The following is a 24,467-nucleotide window of genomic DNA, read 5'->3' as shown; positions in this document are numbered from 1 at the left end:
GCTTTATTAGACAGTTGTGGGGTATTAACTTTCCATGATTAACAGTGCATTTGTCAATAACTCTGGTTGTGATTCTGCTGGCATTAACACCACTAAGATCAGAAGAATGCAAATGTAAATATATATTTTGCATGTAAGACATTTAAGGCATTTCTTCACTTTTGGAGGTACAATGTGACATTTCTTTAACAAAATCGTTTTTGAAGAATCACTTATGGGGTTGGAAAAGGTATATATACCTTGTAATATTTTCTGTGAAAATATGCGTTATGCATAAATTAAGTGTATATATATATATATATATATATATATATACCTTGTAATATTTTCTTCTACTGCATCCTACACAAACAACAAATGCTTACATTGTTCCTTTAGAGTGCGCTGATGGGACGAAAGCTAATGCAGTAGCAGTATGCCAGAAAGATACCTTGGCTTTTCAAGTGGTCAGAGTTATGAAAGGAACAGTTCCTATTTACCACTTCCTTTCTCAGGATCATATTTTCTGGGTTCCTATGTAGTCATCTGCAGCAGCTTCAAACCATGTTAGATCCATCTGCTCAATAATGTACCCAAAACCTCACAGAATTTGGTGCTATTATATTATTTATATATACATAAACATACTATGTTTCATGTCTGCTCTACTAGTGGTCGATGAGTCATATTGTTTAGTTACAGATATTATTTCCGTTCATATCAGTTATTTTTAATCTCAGTGGCCGTTGATTAATCAACTGCTTTTCTTTCCGCCAACCAAATGCTTTTAAAGAACATAACCCTAAAGAGGAGAGGGAAAAAAGGGTATAAACTAACAGGAAGGTCTATTCATCTCTAAAGTATATATCCTATCGTTTTTCAGTTAGCATTGCATTCTTCAACGGATAACAAACAAGTACCTCTGTAATTCCGAAGATGACAACCCGAGGTTTATAATAAGCAAGCCCTCATTGACAGAGCCTTATCCTTGATTCACCAGCACACGCATCTACATCTGTGAATAAAGATAGAGTTCACAAAGGATCGAAACATTATATAATAATAACTCAAGAAAAAAAAATGAATACGTAAATTGCAATGCAAGGTTTGACGAGTGAGTGCCACAAAAAAGGCCACTTGATGTATACATCACAAGTCCAAACGCTTCAGTGTTTGTTCCTCAAGATTATTCTGCGTACCGCAAAAAATGGGGCAAGCCACAAGCCAAGCATGAAAAGTGTTACCACTAGCTCATATCAGTTGTGGTTCACCAAGAATATACTGCACTGTTCTTAGATTACACTAGATTCTAACATAATCAAGTCTAGTAAATTAGTAATCAAGGTGATCTACATGTAACTGTAAATGGGAGATACGCTTGAAGTACAAAAGAAATATGCAGATCAAAAAAGAAAACAAGTGGTATTTCAGGCATGCTTAGAAACTTAGAAGACATTTTTAAATTTTCTTACTGAGGACACCAAATCATAAGAGTTATATCAAGTTCAGGTAAATATATGGAATGAGTAGAGTTTTCCATTAGATTAAATAAGACCACTAAACTTGTGAAAGATGTGCTGAGCTATTTTTCATAATCAATGTTGGTAAAGCCAAAGCCATGACACTGGCCATTAGGACACTTGCATCATATTCCATCGTATGGAACATATTTTCCAGCAAAGTCCTAAAATAAACATGAAATAATACAGTAGACTACATAAAATATGAATAGAAGTCGAAAAATAATCAAAGAAAAGAAAAAGTTAAAAATTAATATACTGGACCTATCTGAACTAAGTTGAAACAATCTTTACTTCCAAGCAAACAAAATTAGCGACACATACCTCCTAGTCTTATCAATCTCTCGGGACTTGGGAATGTCCCAGGATGTGCAATTGTCGAAGAGAAGAGCTATTGAAAACCCTAGTAGTTCCAGGATCACCAACAATACTGTGAAAACCAGCATATGCCATGCACGTCCACCTTGGATTAGCAGTTGTGTCACACCTTTATTTTCTTCATTCTTAAAATTCCTTCTAGATGGCAAGATGTTGAGAGAAGGATAATTAACACGAAACTGCATTTCAAAGGGTATTCTCAGGACTTACCCCATTTCCTGTACACCATTTGACCATAACAGATTACCCTGCATACGAAGTTTCCATCTTTAAAGTTTTATTAGCTAAAATGTGGTCCACTAAATAATTTAACCATAACTTACATTGGTCACATGCAGTGGTCCTAACTCGCATTAAGATTATCCCTCACTGCTTGCCAGCATTCCTCTCACTCAAGTACAATGCAGGTTTGTGATCTATGACTTGGGCACGGTGATATCACTCATACAATACTCAGCCTGGAAGGGCTCCAAAGAGCCCCATGTCCTTCCAATTTTGACTTTTACATGCAAAGGAACTGAAAGCCATGCATCAAATTAATACACTGGAGATTTACTTATTTAAGATATAGTAAGCATCAAAAATAATAATCATAGGTTCTTAAATTGAATACATACCCAGAAGCGAGGCAGCACTCTCCATGCACACTCTTAGCAACAATGCAGCTTCCTTGATCACACAAGGATCAGCTTCCAATACCAATTCATCATGCACCTGAAGAAATATAACCAATTGGCTTGATAAACTTAACCAACGGAATCTAATGAGCTAAGTTGGCTACTGACATAATGAGAGGATTCTTAGGTCTTATTCTTATATCTTCTCATACCCTACTGACATAATATTAGAGACAATTTCCTTGTTCTCTAATATATTTTATCATTCTCATTAAAACAATTATTAGTATATTTTTTTTATAATTCATGTATTTTACAAAAATCCTGGAAACAGCCTCTCCATGATGTGAGAGTAAAAATGCACACTTTACCCTCCCCTGATCCCAGATCAACTATGGGAGAAGGGAGTTTTGTGCAAAGAATTTCTTAACCCTTCATTGTTCTTTGAGTGGTCACTCGTTATTTTCTATAGCTTACTTGATTATATGTTTTAAATTTTTGTTGTGTATAATTAAACATCAATACTTGTTAATTTAAACATTTAAATTTATGCTATCTCATGTCAACTAATAATAAAATCAATATCACTCATCAAAAAAATGTGAACTTAACTATTCAAACCTCACTTGAAAACATATGGGCTTACAAAGAGAAGGTTTTAAGCAAAAACTTTGAAAGTTTAAAAAGTACTGCTGAATTTAAAAATTCAGGGTAAACAAAGCAGTTTTCATAAGTGACCTGCAAAAGGATTCGGCAACGGCCCTTGAGGATGCGGAATTTAGTGGCAAGAGAGGAACTAGATTCAGGCTGATCATTTTCTTCGGCAACCACATAGTAAATATTTATCATTGCAATCTTGATTATATCGGCAGCAGATCCCTACAAAAACCAGGTGTCAGAACAAAACTACTGTAGAGAGAAATGTTCCACATTGTCTACTTTGGGTGAATTATATATGCATATATGTGGTACCATCTCCTCTATCTAATAGGTCCTCTATCGAATAGGTCCTTTTAGGGAGAGTGTATGGGCCACTATAAGCCAAATTTAACAACTACCAATAATTCCAATAGCACCGAGCCACTCAAGAAAATTTTATACCTGACAGATAGAGTTCACAGCTTGTCTCTGAGCTCTTGATATTTCTTCACAGTTTCCACATTTTATTTTTGACAAGTAGCGCCTTCTTCCCTTGAGTGTCTCCACGTAACTGCATCACGAGTACACAGAGAAACTTATATACCTATAACACTGATGTATATCATTATCACCCAAAACTAATAAAATTTTGGGCTTCTTCTCATTGATATCTTTTTTCTGTACATAATTTACAGAACATCGAAAGGAATTCATTTTAAAATCAATGCAAATACACATGATGGTGTAGAAGCCCATGACCTCTCCGAGCTCTGCATTGATGAGGGGAAGCCTTATGCACATAAGTTGCTTTTCCTTCAGAGAGATGATTAGAAGAAGGTTGAGAGTTCTGAATAAAAACTACCTAAAATACCATTATGACTTCTTGGGATCAATTTTGAGGTTACTAACATCAACAATGTATAAGGGTTTAGTAAATTAAAACTTTAAAAACAACTCCCTTTCAAACAGGGTTTATAATTTTAAACACCTAACCCTCACTTAGCAAAAAACCAAACACCTGATTTAACAAAACCAGCCAACAGCCTACTTTAAAAAACCCCTCAACACCACCATCTAATAACACCCTCAGAGTAGAAGGTTATAAAATTATAAAATACCATCTTGAAACATAAAACAGATAATGGTATATGTTAGACCATAAAAATATCCCACATCAGTTTGGTGAGTACCAACCTTGTGGTTGTTTATAATAACATTGATCCCACCTTTAAACACTTGAGGCGTGCCTTTTAATAACGACAACGTCATGTGGGCCTTTAACCCAAGGCGGACAATACCTCAAGTCGGATTGATAGGGCCAAATTATAACATGGTATCAGACGAATTTCGATCCTCCACCCATTCGGGACAACTGTATGGCCTTTTGAAAGTCCTTATGGACGGACCACCCACAGGTAAGAGGTACCTCAATCCCGTATGGGACTTACGGATGTCTAATGGACGGACCGCCCACATGTGAGGACCCTAACCCATATACTCCACTTGTTGGGATTTGGATACTCCAATTGTAAGGGCAGCACTGCAAATTATTTTTCACAGTAGAAATACAGACATCGTCGCCTTCCTAGCAAAATGAAGATTCCAAATTGCGATAGCAAGAAACCAAAATGTTCTCACCCTTTTTCACGGCACGATGAGACGGCTTCATGAAGCCAAGAGGAAACACCAGGGAAAGAACTTTTAAAACTCTTAATTTTTTCTTTAGCTTCATCTGAACTGCAATTGAGTTGTTCTGCAAGAGTGTTGGCACCCATTCCGTAGAGAATTCCATAAACCAGCCTTTTGGTCTGATCTCGCTCACGTGAACCAACAGAATCTTCTGACTTCCCCGTCCATTTTGCTGCTATCATTGTAAAAACGTCTCCATGTGGCTTACTAAGGAGTTCAATTAATGCGGAGTCCTCAGAGAAGTGTGCCATCAGCCTCAATTCTATTTGAGAATAATCTGCTGCTAACAGCAACCAGTTATCCTGCAACAAGATTTAAGGAACCAGTAAAGTATAACATAAAACAAATTCTAATCCTTTGCAAATATGTGTGTGAGAGAGAGAGAGTGAGTGAGGGAGTCATGTTGGCATGTCACAGATTTCCATGCTTAAATTCTGCCACTGCGAGAACCCACAAATATCTCAACCCCTGTTCTACAAGTAGATCTCATGATGTTCCTTATTATTTCGGAGCTTTTCGATGCTTTGCAACATTATTCAATAGCTTTTTCAAGAAAACCATTGGATGTAAAAACAAAATGACCATTACCTGGGTTGGAACAAAGAAATCACGTGCATTAATTTTGTGATGTTCAGCATCACCACCATTCTTGTCCATAATCATTTCGAAATCAACCATATGCTCAACACACTGCACAACTCCAAAGAGGAGGGAGGAGGGTTTCTTCAAAAATAAACGAAAGAAAGATAAGAAACCACGAAAAATAAAGTATAAAAGAAACCAACTTGAAGATTAGGTTCCTCCATAGAAAGCCGTCCAGTAGCTGTTGATGTTTGGAGCCAACGGCCATGCAGCGTGTATTTCTGTGTCTTCATAGACAATCTTGACAGTGAACAAATTGAGCCCAAAGTACAGTTTGATAGCTTTGCCAAGCTTCGGTGCTCTCGAATGACTGGAATTATTGGATGCTCATGTCTGTAATGAAATCAAATTCACTTAGCTTGATGCTGGAAAATCTCCCACGTAATCAAAATACAATAAATATAAATGGTGCAATCCACTATGCATAAGGTGGCAAAAACATATAGATTACTAATCTACAATAGAATAAAAAAGCCCACATCTCGAAAAAAAAATGGATGGACCTAAATCTTGAAATATAAGAAACAAGAGGGGGAAAACCCCGCAAAAGACTAATCTCAGAAGTTCTCAATACATCAATCATTCAACCCTAGGTTATCACTTAAGCGGTTACTAGGAGGTGGGGTATTTGTATCACCCTTAATTTGACTCTAACTGAAGGATGCCAAATCTATAGAGAGAGATTCATCTGAGCCACGAAAAGAACTATTAAACAGAAACATAAGGTACAAAAAAAGCGCCATATAAGCAACTGAAAATTCAAAATAATAACAATCATTTGTTAAGTTCTCATTGGCATGCACAAAAACAACTATTGCAATAACTACAGATTATATCTGATTTATAACATCTTCAAACAAAGCAAGGAAGTTTTCCACTACCTCAAAATATCCAAACAATGCTTGTCTGTACTTGGATGCTGTTTCCCTTTATCATGTCCATCTGGTACAGGTAACTTCAAGTGTTCATAGAGCACATTTGCAATATCTGCAGAATTATATAATGAAAATCTCCTGCCAGAAAGCTTATAAGCCTCAGCCTCAAGACATGCAATCTTTTTCCTCAACAAGCTACGCGCTTGAAGGCATCCTTCCATGTCAACACCAATTCCCCATAGTTCCATATCCGCAAGTACATTCACCTAATGTTCGCGGCAAAGGCGTCAAAGCATTTCAAAAATCAAATGAGTAGAAACAGTACAGCTGCCAAGATTTGTGTTGTATAAATATAAGTGAAAAGAAACTTGGCATGAGAAGCCTAGACCTGAAAATAGAACGATATTCAAACCAACAAAAATATATTTTGCAAAGCGTATCCAAGACACACAAAAGGGGGGGCTCTCACAAGAGATCATCAAGGGCAAAAGTCAAAACATGTTCATAATGAGCGCTGGGCAAAACCAAAGCAAACCATATTACCAACGAAACTCAATCAATTCAGTTTATCATTTTGTTTTCAGTTTATCCAGTTCGGTTCAGAGCTTAGAAAACAAAACTGAAGTATCCACAATACATATGCAAGAACAATAATTTTCCTTAATTGGAACACTTCAACATCCAAAAAAATACATCTAGTTGAACCCTTTTTTCTTCCCTAAATAACTACTTGTCTTCCATTTTTCATTTACGAATTTAATAATATTTAACCTTCAAATAACATGTACACGAACTTGCATCAGCTTAAAAATACAAGAGAAGCAAAAAAAAAAAAAAAAAACAGAACCAGAAAACCTATCAACAGAACATAAGTTATTTTGAATTGGTTTTTAGTATTAAAAACTGCAAACAAATGCACAACCCTACCCGTAATTGCCAAATCTACTCTTCATCCGTAATTAGGAACACAGAAAGCCCTTATAAAAGAGAATATTATATTGAACAGTTAAGTATTTCCAAAATCTTCAATTTCTGTGAAGATAACAAAGATGAAACCCGTTATTTTATTTCCACTGCAATTTTACGAAGTCCTAAGTAAAAGGATGCCTACAGCAAAACCTTCCACCCAAACAAATCAACTGAAAGTATAAAAAGTGTACCAATAGGATTTCAGTGCTCATAAGTGCCTGGACAAGTTCCTCTGAAATAAGCAACTTCCAAAGAACAGAACACAAGGCTCGTGTTTGCGCAACGCGACGACAACAACCATCATGGGCAGCTCTTCGCGTTTGATTCTTCCACCTGCCACACCTATGAGCTGTAGCTGCAACCTCATTGGATAACCTTTTCTTAATTTCCTGCACAATGATTACATCAATTTTGTAACCCAGATTGAGTAGTAAGCGCTTATAGACATGCTTAGATAACGCTTGATTAAAAACTTCAACTGGGGAAGGGTCTTCAAGTTCTTCGATGGAACACAAAAAAATTTAATTGTGCATGAAAAATAATTCCATTTGAAAGAAAAGTAACACAAGGTAAAATCCTGAATCACATATTTGATTTTAGAAGTACCTTCTCTAAGTTAGGATTAGAGCTTCTCTCTTCATCAGGCGAAAGAATCCATGCAACAATGCAAATGTCAATCCCATTTCTAACACCAAATGGGGCCAACACAAGGTATAAGTTATCTATTAGTTCAAAATCCATACTTTTCCCTGTAAGATTTGGGAAACCAAATCTCTGAATGGAAACTGCAGCCCTTTTAAGCACCTGAATCTGCACTTTCAAGTTCCAAGTAAATTTTTTGACATCTATCTTCCCCATTATTGCTCCAATCCTGCTCCATCCCTGTTTAACTATCTCAAACCAATTTTCAGGAGGTTGACTATTTCGCTTTTCCTGTGATGCATTTGGATGCAAGAAATTACTTTTTGTACTACCAAAACACAGTAAATCCCTGGGAAGATTGACATAGTACACTGGAGAATTTTCCCAACATACGGCTATCCCGTGTATTTCAAACGGAGCAAGAGAGTTCACTTCTGATCGTTTTTCGTAATGAATATCAAAATAAAATTCCTGCAGAGTGTCCCAGAGATCCAAGAAAGAATCCAATCCACCAAACGCATTGATTGCAGTAATAGGTCCCTTCCCAATAGCATTGTCCTTACTCTCAAGTAGTGCATTTTGATTGAAATGCTGTTCCTGTACTTCATAAACATTCCCATTCCTGGTTCCATGAACATCTTTTCCTAACTGAATTGAAGGGGCCATATCTGGAACTTCTTTATGTTCAACAATGGCATCAAGCTTATCAGCAGCTATCCTACCCACTGGTACCAAGGAAGTTTGAGCACTAAAATCACACTGCAGAGAACCAGATGGGTTTACTTCTGCTTCAGTTACAAAGCCACCTTCTAAAGCTTTAGCTAACTTATCAACTTCACTCTCTGGAGCAACATTTTCAGAATTCTGACTCCCTTCTGAAGATGGCTTAGCTGAACCGTCTTGCTCTTCAGCACCAAGGAAGTCATAAGCAGGATTATCCCCAGATGATGTGCTGCCGGTACCTTGCCTCAATTGTCTGGTATTTGATAATAAAGGTACAGCAATTTGCGGGATATCAAACCCCAGTGATTTGAAAGCTGAAAAGGCAGCAATCCTTGCCTCTTCAGCTTTATCGAGAACAATTTTCCGAGCGCCATTTTTAATTTTTTTGGCTACTCCCAGTTGCATGTGCCTTTGAGCCAAACCTTCTACATCCATTCATCAAATTTGTCAGTATCGGAAAACCTTCTACAGCCATTCATCAAATTGTCAGTATCGGAATAAAATTTGCATATCGAAACCAAAGAAAGCAAAGGTGAAAGCAATAACAGCTGGAGAAAATGGGGGATATATTTTAATATGATGGTACAAACAAAAATACGTTCAGGAAATAGAAACTTTGCAAAGAGAGTAAATCCCGCAAGCAGTGTTTACAAATGCAATCGACAGGATTGTTATGTCATTATCTCTAATGAAACACAACATGTTCAGCCACATTAGACTCAACCCTGACAAGTAAACCCTAGATATTAGCAGTCACATGCAAGCACCTATCACTATATATCTATCCAAAATGCACCAGGCAAGATTTGAACCTAAGAGTTCTGAGTTTACACCAATATCTATATCTAATAATGTCATCAATTATTTGTTAAGCAACCATGAACCATCAGATCTTTTTCTGATTTAATCAATTCCTTACTTGTAAATCGTTAGTCAATTTCTCCTTGCTTAAATTCATTACTCAACTGCATAACCACTATGAAGTTTAAATTCTTGCCATACTAACCAGAAACTAATGATTGCAAACTCACTCTGTCACTATTGGAAATTTCCAGAGGCATTTTACAAAACAAAATAGCAGAGAGGGAGTTCAAAAGGAGCATAATGCTCTAAAGAAGGATTCACCAACCGATAACCACAAACTTCTTCGTAGCTTTATTCATAGCATAGTTTCATTACAAAATATCAACATCAAGACAATTTAATATAACTCATTCAAAAAGGAAAATATTCATCAATGGCCACCAGATGAGACAACAAAAAGATCAGGTCAAAAAATTATTAAATTTTGCAGAATGTGAACATATTACAAGCATTGGTTCCTGTACTTCCTCTACTTCTAAGTTTCCATTTAATCTTACTAATCCATTAGCTTATTTGTGAGACATGCTATCAATAAACATTGACCCTACTTCTGTAATCCAACCATCCAAGTATAAGATGCACCATCACCTTACTGCACCCAATCATCCCATGGTGCATGTGAGCAAAAATGAAATCCAAGACCACTCTTCCTCTAGCAACGTTCTCTTCCAGTAAATTCCCGAAAAAGCCTAAAGAATGCAGCAAGAATCGAACAATCCTCTTGAAGTCGCACAACATAATTGTAGTTCTCTCTTCATCTCACAGCAACTATAAATATCTGAGTGATAATTTTCTAGAAGAGTAGTTTTGATGACACCAAATAAACAAGAAACAAGACAAAACTAAAATTAGCTTTGTAGTTTTTTTTCCTTCCTTCTGATGTCCCAGCTATATATAATAAAATATGCATCACTCTACCAGAACAATTTATCAACAAAGTTATGCACAAAAAGTAAAAAAGTTCACCTTGTGCAGCCCACGATGAAGATTCAAAAAGAGCTTTTGCAATTTCCGGAACAGATGCTTCAGCAATGGCTAGAGGCGTGCGAAAGCCAGCTTTGTAGAGTGCTCTTGCTCGAGAACCCTGGAGATTTTGCGAAAATAATAGATTCAATTCCATTTAAAGAAAGGAAATAGTATTTTACTACAATTGAACATGTGACGACACCAGAAGATGTGCTAGAGAACTTCAGCGGGAAGCTAAAGTAATGAAACCACCTTAACGTATGGAATAGTAGTGAGCTCAGCAATCTCAGCCCTTACTCCAAATGAGACACGATTTTGAAACTTAGATACCAATATCTCAAGATCATGCCATCCAAGCCTTTCACAAAACAAGGAAACCATAGACGCAAACCTTCCAGCATTTTCTTGTAATGCCTGAACCATGCCTCTGGAAACCTTAAACGCTTCACAAACCTCAGCCACGGGTGATTCCTTTAAAACAGAAACTAACATGCATTAGGACTTAAATATTAGAACAGAAACAATTAGAATCATCCACAGTTAATGAAGGGGGAGTATAGGATAATTACTGAATTTGTAATTCAATTATCTTTGTGGGGAAAGAAATAAGCATGTCAAAACATATTAGTTACAATGCATCATGCTCAAAACGCCATTAGTCTACCACATGCCTACCCTTCTATTAGGACACTAAGCATACATAAACAGACATACGCTACAGTAGATAAAGTCAAGCATATGCAATGCACCACTATAAAACATTGAGGTTGCTGATTTCCGCATTGATAAGAGAGAAGTAGAGTGAAACCTGTACTAGTCTTGACAGGATAAGAGCAACATAGAAGCGTCTGCACACTCGAAGCATTTGCTCATCCGAAATCATACCCGTGTTTATAATCCCAGGTTTTACAAATTCTCTATGCAACCCTGTCATATTTTCTCTTGATCTATTTGAAATGCGCACTGGTGCACCATGTGCCATACGCATCAAAAATGGTTCTGTCACTCCAACTCGATTGCCAACTGACTAAAATTCATGAAAGTAAGATAGTAGGGTAAAATTGCAGAAATACTATCTGAAAAGGAAAAAAAAATAGAACTGACACATGCAAACAACACTCATTCAGCCGCCCAATTCAGATAATGTACGGATAAAAAAAATTTATTTAGATTTTAAGTAACAAAAAATTCAAATTGCTATTTATTACGCACAGAAATATCTGCTGGGATTATTGGTACGCGAAAGATTAATGATGAAAATCTCCTTCTTGTCCCACTTCTCTTTTTAGTCCAGTGGCCGACACTTGCAATACTCCACAAGTGTAGATAACCATCCCCCTTACCCCCACTCTTCCTAGCCTAGATGAACAGTAAAGCTATTCCATACACAAAATTTGTGGGATCCAGCTCAGAATTACAAAATTCAATCATACACATTTGTAGCTTCAACATGCACATTCGATACATAAAGTCAACTCATTCCTAGCTCTCAGAAAGAGAACTTGCAGAGGTGATGAGATGGTTGCCTCAGGATACAGAGCAGTCTGCAATGGGCTCAGGACTAATATCAAAGGAAAGATGTCCGTACTTCAATCTAAGAGGAACACATGGGGCTCAATACGAGTCTTTCTCCAAGTAAATAGTGGGGGACCACAGGTGTTGATAATTACAAAGCACCTCAAAGCAAGAGGCTAGGAGTTCCAATGGCCATCCAAAACTAGTCGTGAAATACTTTTTTCATCTCTAAAGCAGGAACCAGCAAGAATAAGTGAATAAGTATAATGGAGGCAAGGATCAACAAGGATTAAAACAATGAACAGCATGAGGAAGAAAGATATCAAGTAGTTTTTAAATGTTTATGATTATATCAAGGAGATTTACACACACCAAGATTTTGGTTAAAAGGTGATTGACTGGTTGGAGGAAGTAGAGGTGAGTGCAAGAAGGTAAATCACCAAAGGGAAGAAAGATGGCACAAGTGTTAACAACCAAATATGTTTCAGAAAATTACTACCAAAAAATTTATTCTACAATGTTTTCCAGTTTCAAGGCAGATAAACAAAATAGGCTGAGTTAGAGCGAAACAAAGCAGAAATATACTACAAACTCGTATGAGTGTCATGAGTATGGGTAATGACCAATATATTGGATAGGAAGCCGCATGATAGACACTTGTTTCTTTTATCGTGTCACCAAGGAGAGGAGAAAGTTGATAGCAATGATTTCCTAAGCTACTTGTTTGGAAATTTGAATGAAAAAGAATAAGAGAGCCTTCGAAGCTTCAGAATCTCCTTTGGGAAGGGTTCTCGAAGATTGGCTAACTAGTCCTAAAAGTAAGGCTTTCTAGAACTAATGGTCCCAGCTTATGGAATTTTCAAGAAACTTTAGGTTCACCATCAATCTTTGGATCTACATGCGCGGCTTTTGATCTAAGCATTCTGACTTCTGATCTACATGGATGGCCCCAGCTTACGCGATATTCTAGAAATTTTAAGTTCATCATAAGGTTTTGGGATCTGGATTGTGCCCTTCCAATCTATAAGTGTTCTTACCATTCAATGGAAAAATGGAGAAAAGTTCCATCCATAACTGATCAAACAAGCTCCAACACAGTAACTGCATCAAACTATGCAATGATGATAGAAAATGAAAATACGACTTGAAATCTAAGAAGATGTCATGTGACGCAATGTTACCTGGTCAAGAGCAGAAAGTTCCATGAACCGTTCGTAGTACAATTCCCAATCAGGCTCAACATCAACACTTATTGGTGTTACTAAGTAAACTAAATGCAAATCTGATGCAAGAACAAACCCCTCTCTCGCCCTTGAAAGATCATCTAGCACAATCTAGGAGACAAATCAGAAAGAGCAGAACAATGTAAGCACAGTTTCCAATACTATGTATCAGATGGAATAATGTTGAAATAAAAGCACGATTCAAAGGATAATAATAATAATACCGACTGAAAGAGTAGAAAGTGACCAAAACCTCAAGGCAACAGATGACTAGCTGCTAAACTAAAAAGAGTTGTGAATAAAAAGGAACAATTCATTACAAGTGATTCTTCTGGGCAGAGGGAACTGCCAAAAGCTGCACGACCAAGAGACGTTGTATTGTATAACTTAGTATCTTCATTCCATTCAAGAAATTTTCTGTGACACAAACACCGAAGAGAATCTTTTGCTGATTTCACAACATCTTCAAATGGTTTTGTAGAATTGAGAAGAGTGCATCTAACATATCGATGGATATCATGAGCAGTTTGAACGATCCCACCAGCCACAACTTCCAAAATTGCATGAGTCATTCCGTTCTTGTCTTCAGAAAGGCAAGAACTTAGTGGTGGACAGCTCTCATTAAGGAGTCCCATTATTCTTTTGATCTCCTCAGATTTGCATATCAGCACCTGATAGGACAACATATCCAAAAGAAAAATGAATGAGAAAAACATTCATTAATAGGTTTGAAAAAGCAAAATAAAAGAATAAAAACTTCAAAGAAAACTAAAAAGGTGATACTTAAGTCACTCTGATATTGAAAAGAAAACCTCCAAAATAGTCAATTATCATAAATCGAATGGGAGTTTATGAAAGCCTAAAATATCAAACATACACTTTCCCCTTTAGTATCTATTCCAGTCCGACCTGCCCGACCAGCCATTTGTCTGTACCTTGTCCCATCAATAAAATCCCGACCAATCCTAGGTTGCCGAAAAATGACCCTCCTTGCAGGGAGGTTAACACCAGCTGCTAAGGTAGATGTAGCAGTTAAAACACGTATAAGGCCTCTACGATAGCAGCTTTCCACAATTTCTCTTTCCTCAACCTGCACAAAATTTAAAATGCAGTCTCACTCATCATAACCCATAAGTGAGGGTCTGAAATTGCAGTACAAAATAACCAATGTTAACGTTATTTCCATGAGTCACAGTAACAAAAAACTAACAGGAAATATGCCATAAATTTACTGAAAAGGGCATAAGGCAAAGCAAAAAATATGCTGACATATGAACATACAGTGAGGCCAGCATGGTGATAGGCAACACCAGAAGGAAGAGTTTCTTCTAATATAGGATCCAATCCCACAGGACACCTTCGTAGTGCATCAATAGCTGAGGCAATATCTAGGAACTCACTATCACTCGGGATATTAAAAGAGAACTTCTTCAGGAACTTCGAAACATGCCTTGCAGTTGATTCACATCCTTTTCTACTTGAGCAAAAAATTAAGACGGAATGGCCCTCTTGGACAACCTGAAATGTTTTCTCCACTATCATGATATTTCAACATTCAAAAATTGATAAATAATACTACAACTCATGTATCATTTCAGTTCTCCACCTCATTGCACAGTTCCACTATATGATCTGGATCTTTACCCCCAAGGGCAGCTGCTTTAGGGATTGTTCGAATTATATCCATTTTCTTGTTATAAATTGTGTTGCCAACTTTTATACATTCCTCTAGTGGAACTGGTCGGAAATCAGTCTGGTACAATGCTGCCTGCATGGAAATTTGTTCAACTAACTAGCGAGATTGAAAAATATACAACTGGGAAAATAAAAAAAAAAATTATGGTTGAGGGGGTGAAATTATTTCTGCTCCTTGATGTAAGACACTAAATATAAAATCCCACAACCAATTGCATTATTTTAGAAATGAGAGCTTAGTAAAAAAATTATTTTTCTTGAAATTTAGCTTTGTCAAAACCAGAAGTTACATTGTCTAAATGCAAAAAACTATCCTTCAACTATAATTGAACACCCAAAGATTTCCCACTAAATCAAAAACAAACGCAAGAAAAAACCATAACAAAAAATGTCATTTGAATGGGGAATCGTTTAAACTAAGACACTTACTTGAAGCCAATCAGCCACTGCTCCCACATTTGGCATTGTCGCACTCATCCCAACTATTTGTAGACCATGAGCAGGGCCAGCTCTACTGCTGCTCGTACCTGAACTTTCTCCGCTACTTGATTCTGAATTGCCTTCACCACAAGCATAGCGCAGCTTTGTCAACATAAGTTCCAAAAGATAACCCCTGGTCTGGTCACCAACCTATCAATACTCAACAAGAGTGAAAATTGCTTACACAAGCCATTCAAATAATTGGGGCCAAAGTAATAACAGAAAAGGAAAAAAAAAAAAGTCAAAAGGCATTTAAAAAGAAAGAAAAGTGATTTATCAATTGTGTGTGTAACTTTTTACTAGCAGTGTCTTGACTAAATATACCATGTGCAGTTCATCTATCACAATGATTCCGATTTCTGACAGCCGACCCTCTTCCAGCAACCTGTTTATTAAAGCGTTTGCCTTTTCTATTGTGCATACAGCAATTGAGGTATCTTTATGAAGTGTTCCACCACCTTGACTTCCATAATAACTGCGAACTTGCTTACCAAGTGGTTCCAGGAGGTATTCCAGATGTTCTGCCTGAAGCAATTACGACAGAGAATTAAAGGAAACAAGAGCAGGTAAACGAAATACTCGTCTATATTCTTATGTCAGGGGTAGACATGACACACCTTTTCTGCACAAATTGACACATATGGAAGTACAAGTATCGCAATTTTTCCGGAGGACATGACCCGCCGCAACATCAGAATTTCAGCAACAAAACTTTTGCCAGCACTGTGGCACAGAAGCAAGTTAAGCAACATGTAAATGCCTTAAAGAGAATGATTGCCAAAAATCAGCAGACAGAATCTAACGTGTACAAAGATTGTGATAGAAGTCTAGTATATAACAATACAATTTCACTGAAAAGACAGAATGAATTCAAATCAAAAAATATATATAATATACCTTGTAGAAGCACAATATACAAGATTCCTTCTCTGCAAAACACCATCCACCTGGAGGCACGAAACCTAGGATATTGCAAACATTACATTAAAATATTCAAACACTATAATGCCAGAATATATGAATACTAATAAGGAGATCACAGTGGGAAACGGATAAACAAAGCCACCACCTGCAGCTGACCAACTGGAATAGAAAAACAAAGAATCATGTAAAGAAAAACCAACGCCAAAAGCCATATCTCAGCAAAAAAAATAACCACTATTGGGTCAAGTATGACGAACTGCAAGGCAAAAATTTGAGAAATGTGAAAAAAAAAGAGGGAGTCAGAAAAAAGGCATAATTCAACCCAAGAAAACTTTTTTTCCAACCAAAAAGCTGCCTGTCCATACATATATGCATTAATACATATTTATTCAGTACAAAAAGGAGAATGTGTGCAAGATAAATCTACCTCATATCCCATGTAGCTTCACATATTGAGAAAGTAAGCAACACAACAAAAAAATCATCAATAGGAAGATTACCTGCCAAGGATATAATTTTGAAATTCCTTTCTTTCTATATAAGCAGCATACTTCAGAAGGAAGCCAATGGCTGAGATCTAAGCTGTCCTTAAGTGTCACAGAACTTGAAGGAGTACCAGCTCCATCAACTTCATTTGCGGCAATTAAATTCTTAAAAGAAACCATCTTCTCTTCTTCATGCATTTCTGCGTTTGCTTGTTCATCACTATGTGTTGTGATGCTATCAGTACATGGTTTATAGAGTACTGAATGAGATTTAGGTTCTTCATCAGCTTCTTGCATTTCAATTTGTGAGTCATGTACAGATCTATCTGGTGCAATCTCCTTCAAATTTTGATCCTCCATGAAGTCAAAATGCTTTACAGGAAGCGGTGATGCTTCTTTAACCGAATCTTTCCTCATATTCCCCACTAAATCTGAAGAAGAACCGATCCCCATTGTCCTAGCTCTCTTCTCCCCTTCATCCAAACTTTCCTTCAAGGTGTCGTCACATCTTCTATGATTCAAATTGCATGACTTATTTACCTCGCTTTGTTTCCTCGCATCATAAGTTTCTTCAGCAGACTGAACCAAAAATTCATCAGTTTGAGGAAACAAACCATCAGCAACTTGGATTGCTTCATTCCAGAAAGCCTCTCCAGGTGAAAATAAAGAGCATCCACGCGTTGATCTAGGGGTTGAGCGACCACATGTCTTATTAATAGAACAGCTAGGCGTACCAAGCTCAGTTCTACTGGCAGTACATTTATGTATTGCATTGCATTTTCGCAGGCTTGCTTGAAATTCAGTCAAGTCACTGCAAGCAGCCACCTGCCAAAAAAGAAAACAGCTTGTGGAAATTAGCACACGCCAGAAAGTTCCAATTACAAGATCCACCACAAAGTGTAGTGCAAATCAGCTTTACCTCTTTAGAAGAGTCGATAACTAATGCTCTTGATTTATCAATAAAACCAGACTGCATGTCAACAGGACTCTTCTGACTAGAGCAAGAATATTCACTATCGAATTCTGACTGATTAGTTATGCGATGTCTCTTCTTGGATGATTTGTCCTCTCGACTTAACAAGGATGAGCTACCATGTCTCTTGCAGTCATTTTCTTTAGGCTCTGATGGCAAACTTACACTTGAATGGAGCTCACTGCACAATGTAGTTTGCAAATTGTGACAAAATGAAAAATTCAATGGAAGGAGAAGGAGTGAAGGACAACATGCTTATCTCATGTAAAATTGAAATACCTGTACCAGAGTTCAGGACTATTACCTACAATAAAGAGACAAAAAGTCAGTTGCAAACCGCTTAAGTTCTGAGTTTTCCGTGACATGCATGGTCTCTGAGAATCCCTTTGGAAGCACTCCTATCGCAACATCGGTCTTGGATGATATTTGAGCATGTGAAAGGGGCTGTTCGTTTCTATCTTCAAAACTTTTATTGATCCCAGATGCCAAATTTCTTTTAACTAGATGCTGCCCAGCTGACAAACCATAAGATGCATGTGAAGGCTTGGCTATATCTTCATCATTCTGTGATGCTACCAAGTAACTGTCCAAAGTGCCTTTGGCACTGGGAGACCCGTTTACGTTGGGTTTTGAGTCGTTCTCAATTCTCCCGCACTTCAAACTGGGTGATAGAGATTTCCTCTTTTTTGATGCAAAAAACTGTGTGCAGTAATCATATAGAAAATAAAGATGTTAAGTACTATGTTTAATAAAACAAAGGTACTAGATATTCAACTATAAAAAGTTCTTGTAGAACTATCATCTTAATCATGACGCAGTGATGGAATCAAAACTCTGCTCAAGTTTCATTCACGGGTGAGAAAAACCTGAACTCCTGGACAAGGAAAAGTAGTTATTTGTATGATTTTTGCAACTCACAAGCCGATGCAGTTATAGAACAAAACTGTCCAGTAGTGATCCCATGGAGGGGATTTAACAAGTACCATATGTAAAAAGCATTATGGAAAACGGGGAGAAATTATCCATCTAACAACGTAAATTGCACATGATGATAACGCCTAAAAGAAAACTATTGACGATACTAGTTCCAGTGATCGTGTAGACCAGAAAGAATTCAGTCATCGTCATGTTTGTTTAGTTCTGAAAGAACCCTAAAAACTCTCTCAGATGGGAAAATAATCAAAAAGCCAAAGCGGGGTAACTGATAAGAACATGAACGAATTCAATCAATTTACAGATCCATATCCACTGCAATAATCCCATTGGCCTCGCTTTATAAGCAGCGGCGTCCAGAAAGATAGAGGTAGGGTTTTGAAAAAATTTCGAACCGTTGTAAAAGGGTTAGGGTTTACGTGGGAAAAGGATCAGGGTCAAGAAAAAAGACCTGATCGATGCGCTTCCGAGGGGAATCAGACGCCATGATTGAAGACGGAGAGCTCCACGTTTCTTGCTCGCAGACAGCTCTCGCTCCGCCGGTACGCAATAAGACCTCTCCACGAGTCGGTTCGGTTTTTCACAGAAAAGTTTTTTGTGTACCAACTCCAGCTATCGTACAATTACTATAAAGGTATTCCATGTCCCTAACCCTCACGAAACGGGGGGGGGGGGGGGGAAGGCAAAAAACCAAAAAGAAAATTGTGGGCTGAGAACTGAGAAGAACAAGAGGGAGAGGCCAAGATTCACTCGATTCAAAGATCCATAGACTGACAGATTCAAAGATACATAGACGCTGTCAGTCAAACCGCAATAATCCCATATGCATGGCCTTCTGAGGAGCGGCGTAAAGAAAGGAAGAGAGTTAGGGTTTTGAAAAAAGAAGAAGTTGTGACTGGTTAGAGTTTCAACAGGGGGAAAAAAAAAGTCGAGGTCAAGAAGAGACCTGATCGATGCGCTTCCGCGGGGAATCGGACGCCATTAATGAATTCGAAGAGCTCCACGATTTTTCGTCGCAGAGAGCTCTTGCTCCGCCACTGCCCAACACGACCTCTCTGTGGCCAAGCCTTTCTAAATCCTTATAAAGAGCGCCAAGTTGAATCAGAATTCAGAACTGGGTAACGGTCTGAGCAGTGACCGCCGACCTTTTAAACGGCATTCTCAGAATCGTTTGAAATTTTGCAATTTGAAAAGTTTCCTTAAAACGACCGTCCTTCGTGGGGATGGCGCTGCTCTGAAAAGTTTCCTCAAAACGGATGGCGCTGAAAAGTTTCCTCAAAACGGCCGTCGCTCGTGGGGATGGCGCTGCAATTAAAATTTGATTGTAATTAACTGCAATTTCTTCTGATGTTAAATCTCTAAATCATCTACTTGTCTTGTTACAAGTAGCTGTTGTATAGGTTCTGTATAGTTGTTGTATAGGTTCTGTGTAATTGATGTTTAGGAGGAAAAGTCTTTGTATAGGCAGCGTATAGCTTGTCTTTTACTTTACGTGTATAGATTTCTTTTGTATTATTCTATTGGTTTGGATCTTTTCTTTCTAGGCATATAATGCTCTGTAAGAGTTCGTTTTTTGTTTAATGAGAATAGTGGAATTTATCAAGCTCTGTTCTCTCTTATCTCCTTGAGCTATCTCAAGCTTTTCATGGTATCGGAGCCAACAAGTTAATTTTTCTTTTACAAACTCAAACACCATCTTCTATACAAACACTATGACTACCAGTCCTGCTACTGGTTCCTCCATTGTTGGAGATCTTGCAGATACCAATATTGGTACTCCAAAATCAGAACTTTCTCCGGTCCTGTTTTCTACATCCTCCAACATTCATGATGATCCTTTGAATCTCACCAAAGCAGATTATGTTGTCCACAAGCTAATCTCTGGTGCCCTCACAGGCGAAGAGAACTACCGTGTTTGGAGCCGTACAATATTTACGGCTCTTGAGGCCCGCAACAAGCAGGGCTTGCTAGATGGTTCATACCCAGCAATGGAACCCACAAACTCACGTTATGGTGCTTGGAAAAGATGCAACAGCTTGCTGGTTACATGGATCTTGAACTGCATCTCACCAACTATTGCTGCTAGTTTGTCAAGTTCTATTAATGCTCGAGACTTACGGCTTGAGTTGAAGCTCAGGTATGCTTCATCTAATGATACTCGGGTGTATGAGCTTCGTCAATCCATGGGAAATACTCGACAGGGAACTATGAATGTGACTGAATATTACACCAAGCAAAAGGGATTTTGGAATGAACTTGTTTATTACAACGTTATTCCAGACTGTAGCTGTGGCACACAGGTTGCTCTTGAGCGATATCAACAAATGGAAGCGACTAGGCTGTTCCTAATGGGTTTAAATGACTGTTTTTCTACTGTTCGAAGCCAGATTTTATCCATGGATCCCTTGCCGATCTGGACTAAGGCTTTGGTCATTGTCTTACATGAAGAACGTCAACTCTCTTTGACACACCCAGCACAACCATTGATTGAACAAGCATCTGCTATGGCAGTCAAGACTGATACAGGAAAGATGGGCAGTCCTGGGTATCAAGGACGACGAGACAATCTTAATTGCAACTATTGTCATAAGCAGGGACACACCATAGACAAATGTTTCAAACTTCATGGGTATCCACCAGGACAACCCAAGCGGTCCTCAAGAAATGGCACAGGACCTCGTCATGACAAGGGACACTATGCAAATCACTCTGCTACTCTGGACTCGACGGACTCGTCATCCAGCACTTTACAAATGTCCCCTGACTTATGCAATCAGTTGATGCAATTCCTCAAATTAAACTCTGCCACGTCACAGAATGTTGGACAATCTCAGCAAAGTGGAAGTGTTTGTTCTTCTTCACCCAATCTCTCAGGTAGTAAGTTCACTAGTAATCTTATTGTGGCATGTGTTACCGTTGCCACAGGTAAAAATTTGTCTTCCACGTCTCTACTCTATCATTCTCCTACACTGGACACTTTTTCTTGGTTAGTAGATAGTGGTTCCAGTGACCACATTGTATGTTCAGTGAAACTCCTAACTGTGGCACAATCATTGCGTGATTGTTTTGTTACTCTCCCTAATGGAGAGCAACACATAGTTTCTCATATAGGTAAAGTATGCTTACCTGATGATGTTGTCTTGCATCAAGTATTGTGCGTGCCCACTTTTAAGCTAAATTTGATCTCAGTTAGTAAGCTCACTGCATCCCGAAATTGTTCCATCACTTTTAACTCTTCCTCTTGTGTGTTGCAGGACTCAGTCACCTCGAAGAGGATTGGAATGGGGAACATGCTTAAAGGATTGTATCCCTTGCGAACATCTTCAGTCTTGGTTAACTCTGTTTTGACTCCTTCCACTGTCTCTGAAAAATCTATGTTGTGGCACCATCGAATGGGACATCCTTCTCTATCAGCCAGCACCTTGTTGCCAAAACCCTTGTCTGAACCTTTTGGTTTTTGATCAATATGTCCTCTTGCCAAGATGAAGCGCCAACCTTTCAAGACTAGTGTTACTGAAACTTTTGTTCCTTTTGAATTAATTCATGTAGACATTTGGGGTCCACACTCTATACTTTCTGTTGATGGCTATAAATTTTTCCTTACCATTATTGATGATTTCAGTAGAACTACTTGGGTCTACTTGATGCATACTAAGTCCGAAGCTAGATCATACATTCAAAAATTCTGCCATTATGTTGCTACTCATTTTCACACCAAAATTAAAATCCTTCGCTCGGATAATGGTCTTGAATTTCAGATGCCAGAATTTTATTCTTCTCAGGGAATTGTTCATCAAAGGACATGTACCTACACACCCCAACAAAATGGGGTAGTTGAACGCAAACATCAACACCTTTTGAACACTGCTCGTGCCCTCAAATGCCATGCAAATCTTCCGGACAACTTCTGGACTTTTTGTATTCTCACCGCTGTGCATCTTATCAATCGTATGCTCTCTAGAAAATTGGACAAACATAGTCCTTTTCAAATCTTGTTCAAACGGCCTCCCAATTTTCATGCTCTCCGTGTTTTTGGTTGCCTCTGCTATGCAGCAGTCATACCACATACACGTTCCAAGTTTCATCCACGGGGCCGTGCGTGTGTCTTTTTAGGATACCCATTTGGGACTAAAGGATATAGATTGTTTGATATAGAAACCCATGATATTTTTGTCTCTCGTGACGTTGTGTTTCATGAAACCACCTTTCCCTTCCATCTTACCACTTCCTCAAATCATGTACCCTTAGAGTCCACCACACCTTACATACCTTCAGACCTGGACTCAACTTTTGTTTCCTTGTCACCTGAGTCATGTCAGCCATCGGTTGTTCCTTCCCTCGCATCTTCATCACCCAATATTCCTTCTGCTTCCATTATATCTCCACCTTCTACTCCAGCTTCATCCTCACCATTAGCTTCCTCATCTGATGTTTCATCACCACTCATTCGAAAATCTTCTCATGTCACTCAACCACCTGGGTACCTTAAAGACTATCACTGCAACAATATTTTATGCATGTCTCCTTCCAAGATTCCCACTGTGGCTGAGTTATCAACGTCTTTTCCCATAAGTAAGTATTTACATTACACAAATTTTTCATCTGCTCATACTTCTTTTCTGTGTTCCATTTCTGCCATTCGTGCACCCACTGATTTTGCTGAGGCAGTTCAACACTCCACTTGGCGTTCTGCCATGGATACTGAAATTCATGCTTTGGAAGCTAATGATACCTGGGAATTGACTCCACTACCTTCTGGTCGTCGTGCAATTGGATCCAAGTGGGTATATAAAATCAAACACAACCCGGATGGCTCCATTGAACGACACAAGGCACGTTTGGTAGCTCAAGGTTTTCGCCAGAAACCTGGTTTTGATTACACAGAAACATTCTCTCTAGTTGTCAAGATTGTCACTGTGAGAGTTTTTCTTGCCTTAGCTTCAATGAACAAGTGGTCCTTACATCAATTGGATGTGCACAACGCTTTTCTCAATGGTGACTTGAATGAAGAAGTCTATATGCAGCAGCCTCCTGGATATCGGACCCCAAATACCACACTTGTTTGTAGGTTAAAGAAATCTATCTATGGGCTCAAACAAGCATCATGCCAATGGAATGCAAAATTTTGTTCCGTTCTCATATCCTATGGCTTCCACCAATCTAAGAGTGATTACTCATTGTTCACGTTGAAGAAAGGAGCTGATTTTGTGGCTCTATTACTTTACGTTGATGATATGCTCATTGGTGGAACAAGTGAAGTTTTGATACAATCCATCAAGCAATATCTTCACTCCTGCTTCAAGCTCAAAGATTTGGGAACCCCCAAATATTTTTTAGGCCTGGAATTCAGTCGATCCAAAACAGGTTTGTCGATTACTCAACGAAAATATACGCTTGATTTACTACAAGATTCAAGTTTCATTGATGCCCGTCCTCTTGAATCCCCCACTGAGTTGAATGTACATCTTTCTGGAGATTCTGGAACCACACTTACTGATTCTTCTTTATATCGTCGTCTCATTGGTCGCCTCATGTATCTAACCTTGACACGTCCGGACATTAGTTACGCTGTGCAGACTCTCAGCCAATTCCTACAAACTCCCACGGATCAACATCTTCATGCAGTATTTCGTATTCTAAGATATTTGAAAGGTTCACCGGGTCAAGGTCTTTACTTTCCAACTGATCTCTCCACTCACCTTCGTGCCTATTGTGATTCAGATTGGACCACTACTG

The 24,467-nt window shown here is 38.3% G+C and overlaps 1 protein-coding gene across 7 annotated transcripts; it reads right to left on the bottom strand.

The window, feature by feature from the left end:
• Positions 1-729: 729 nt before the first annotated feature.
• Positions 730-19,975, bottom strand: LOC119996483 (helicase and polymerase-containing protein TEBICHI). Of its 7 annotated transcripts, none has more exons than XM_038843134.1 (28): positions 19,183-19,974; positions 18,103-18,497; positions 17,745-17,979; positions 16,841-17,650; positions 16,314-16,378; positions 16,034-16,139; positions 15,741-15,941; positions 15,366-15,566; positions 14,848-15,009; positions 14,523-14,759; positions 14,119-14,331; positions 13,562-13,912; positions 13,200-13,352; positions 11,312-11,530; positions 10,756-10,974; positions 10,504-10,621; positions 7,915-9,098; positions 7,500-7,697; positions 6,346-6,605; positions 5,608-5,797; positions 5,411-5,512; positions 4,772-5,124; positions 3,596-3,704; positions 3,233-3,373; positions 2,495-2,591; positions 2,201-2,394; positions 1,824-2,125; positions 730-994 (listed from the first exon to the last, which is right to left on the bottom strand). In XM_038843134.1, the coding sequence occupies exons 1-26, from the start codon at positions 19,216-19,218 to the stop codon at positions 2,294-2,296; spliced, it is 6,456 nt and encodes a 2,151-aa protein (XP_038699062.1). In that variant the 5' UTR covers positions 19,219-19,974; the 3' UTR covers positions 730-994; positions 1,824-2,125; positions 2,201-2,293. The 7 variants fall into 7 exon arrangements, with proteins under 7 accessions (XP_038699062.1, XP_038699058.1, XP_038699061.1 ...); XM_038843130.1 differs by lacking the exon at positions 730-994 and having other exon boundaries at positions 1,833-2,125; positions 19,183-19,566; positions 19,678-19,974; XM_038843133.1 differs by lacking the exon at positions 730-994 and having other exon boundaries at positions 1,833-2,144.
• Between the last annotated feature and the right edge of the window lie 4,492 nt (positions 19,976-24,467).

This window comes from Tripterygium wilfordii, chromosome 4 (assembly GCF_013401445.1).
Source record: "Tripterygium wilfordii isolate XIE 37 chromosome 4, ASM1340144v1, whole genome shotgun sequence".
Classification (NCBI taxonomy): Eukaryota; Viridiplantae; Streptophyta; class Magnoliopsida; order Celastrales; family Celastraceae; genus Tripterygium; species Tripterygium wilfordii.
The sequence above is the reverse complement of the archived record's forward strand: the minus strand, read 5'-3'. Positions and strand labels throughout refer to the sequence as shown.